Raw genomic sequence first — 2,165 nt, forward strand, 5'->3', positions numbered from 1 at the left:
TAAAAAAAAAAGCATTTCTCATTTGAAGTAGATATGCAACAGAAACTAAGCGCTTACCGCTTACTGCTAGAGGAGCAATGGCAGAATGTGGGACTTTTCGAACCTTTTCATTCTCCATTTCCAGGTTAACAATCGAGCCCTGGAAAAAAGATAATATCGTTTCAATATGGATAAGTTCCTACGTTAACCTTCACATGGTTCACAAAACGTAGATGAGAATGGTTAAAATTAGCAATACCTTAAAATCCTCTAGCTCCCACTGGTTTAGACAACTGGATCTTGAAATGGAAATGAATGGGAGGTCACTAGTTTGTACAACCATCATGCATGCTTCTCCCGAGCCTTCGGAGTTTGCACTTGTCTTATTCAATAGTAAAACCAGTTCTTTATCCTGTTTCAAAATTAGACAAGAGGGTTTACAAGGAAACTCCACAAAAAAAAAAGGCAAAAAGTACAAAAAGTTTAAAATCAACCAGTGCTGCAGAATAGAATGAGTATTCACCTTGTAGAGAGACAAGTCAACACAACTGTAGCCATTAGGTACAGATAACAAAACGGCTTCCAGAGAAGTATAACCATTTTTCTCATTGTTGGAGTTCTGCTTAAAACCTTTAGCTATACCAATACAGTTCGGAATGTCCGGGAAGGTTTCATTGGGGATTTGAAAAGATATGTAATCAGTGTACCCACTTTGGGAAGGCGTGTCATCAGAAAGTTCATTCTGCAGGAGCAAACGAAGACATTAGAATATCAGGACTCAGGAGCAAATGAAGACTTTGGCGATAGTAATCAGCAATTTCTTCCCAAGGATGTCCTATGGGATCATAATAATAAGCATTAAGACTGTTGCTGCAAGTACCTTATAGAAGGTAAGAGACATGGGAATTGGTGTAGGTGTTTGCGTTGTTGACAACTGAAGAGGGCAAAGTGGCAACAACTTCATACATGATATCTTTCTTGATATGGTTGTAAAGGGCATTAGAAGAGCCGTCTTGAAGCTAATATTGTCAAAACATTAAAATCAATTATGATGTCCAGAAAGCCATGAGAAAGTATGACCAAACTCTAAAGACTCCGCACACTTTTTGTGTGGGTAATGGCACTTTCAAAATATCAAGGCGAAGCTGTGGCATCAGACCTCTACCATAACGTTTTGCACAATCAATTTACTACCGCTACACAGATTTAGCATGTGTAACGAAATTTTTGTTTTTAAGAAGTGAAAATGTAAGGAAATATACCTATACTCCATGTGTTGGAATTCATTAGCCAATGTCCTCTGCAGAAAATCACAGTCTTGAAACCCTCCAAACTGAAGTAACTCTTTGACTCTTCCAATGGTTTTTCTGGGACATAAGAGAACATTAAGAGTTTATATATGAATTGAGGAAAATAACGTGAAATGAACAGCCTTGGAGGATACAGTGGACTTCATGTTTCATCCATTTCTATGATATGCTAATATGTGGTCATGTATGCAGAAACTTCTCAAACATACATAGCAGCACACAAACCCACACACATTACCCATATCTGATTTTCGTTTCAGGGTGGTTAGAGAAACCTGTTGGATATTCGCTTGTGATATCGCACATGACTACCAAATGGCTTGAAAACTAAGGTAATCTGACAGAGATTCTGATCGATTACAAGATAACTACGCAGAAAAACTAATTAAAAGCATAGATATAGAAAGAGGTAACCTACAGATCTATTTCAATGCTATCACCAACTTCAGATAGCTCCAGGAGGTCCTTCACAGGATCTTGATCATATAAGAACTTCAAAAATACTACAAGGAGTTCACTGCCACAGAAGAGAACCGTGTAACTACAGAGATTTGGCTTTGATGCCATGAATAACATAGAAACATATGTGCGTACCTGTTGTATGAGGAAAGCTGATCATTTGGTTCTTGCATAAGATACTTAATGCTTCTGACAAGCCAGTTGAAGAAATTTGAGAACTGAAACAAAAATGTTATTATAATTCTAATATGACCATTGCGTGGAAAACATGGGACAGCCAACATACAAAATATTTATGATTTCAGTGCTATATGCCTCTGTACCTGTTGGACAACAGAAGATAGTACCATCATAAATCGTTGCACTTGTACAAGTAAAAGACCAGCATTCTCAGTGGCTTCATTAAGGAGTAATTCA

At 37.6% G+C, this 2,165-nt stretch overlaps 1 protein-coding gene across 1 annotated transcript in view; it reads right to left on the minus strand.

The window, feature by feature from the left end:
- LOC104720209 (anaphase-promoting complex subunit 4-like) overlaps nucleotides 1-2,165 on the minus strand; it is a 7,127-nt gene that overhangs the window by 1,313 nt on the left and 3,649 nt on the right. The window contains exons 10-17 of the mRNA XM_010438156.2: nucleotides 2,072-2,161; nucleotides 1,884-1,966; nucleotides 1,708-1,806; nucleotides 1,242-1,346; nucleotides 860-998; nucleotides 503-721; nucleotides 239-391; nucleotides 58-139 (exon numbers count right to left, since the gene is read on the minus strand). Coding sequence (XP_010436458.1) covers nucleotides 58-139; nucleotides 239-391; nucleotides 503-721; nucleotides 860-998; nucleotides 1,242-1,346; nucleotides 1,708-1,806; nucleotides 1,884-1,966; nucleotides 2,072-2,161 — 970 coding nt within the window. The remainder of the gene's footprint in view (nucleotides 1-57; nucleotides 140-238; nucleotides 392-502; nucleotides 722-859; nucleotides 999-1,241; nucleotides 1,347-1,707; nucleotides 1,807-1,883; nucleotides 1,967-2,071; nucleotides 2,162-2,165) is intronic.

Source organism: Camelina sativa, chromosome 10 (assembly GCF_000633955.1).
Source record: "Camelina sativa cultivar DH55 chromosome 10, Cs, whole genome shotgun sequence".
Classification (NCBI taxonomy): Eukaryota; Viridiplantae; Streptophyta; class Magnoliopsida; order Brassicales; family Brassicaceae; genus Camelina; species Camelina sativa.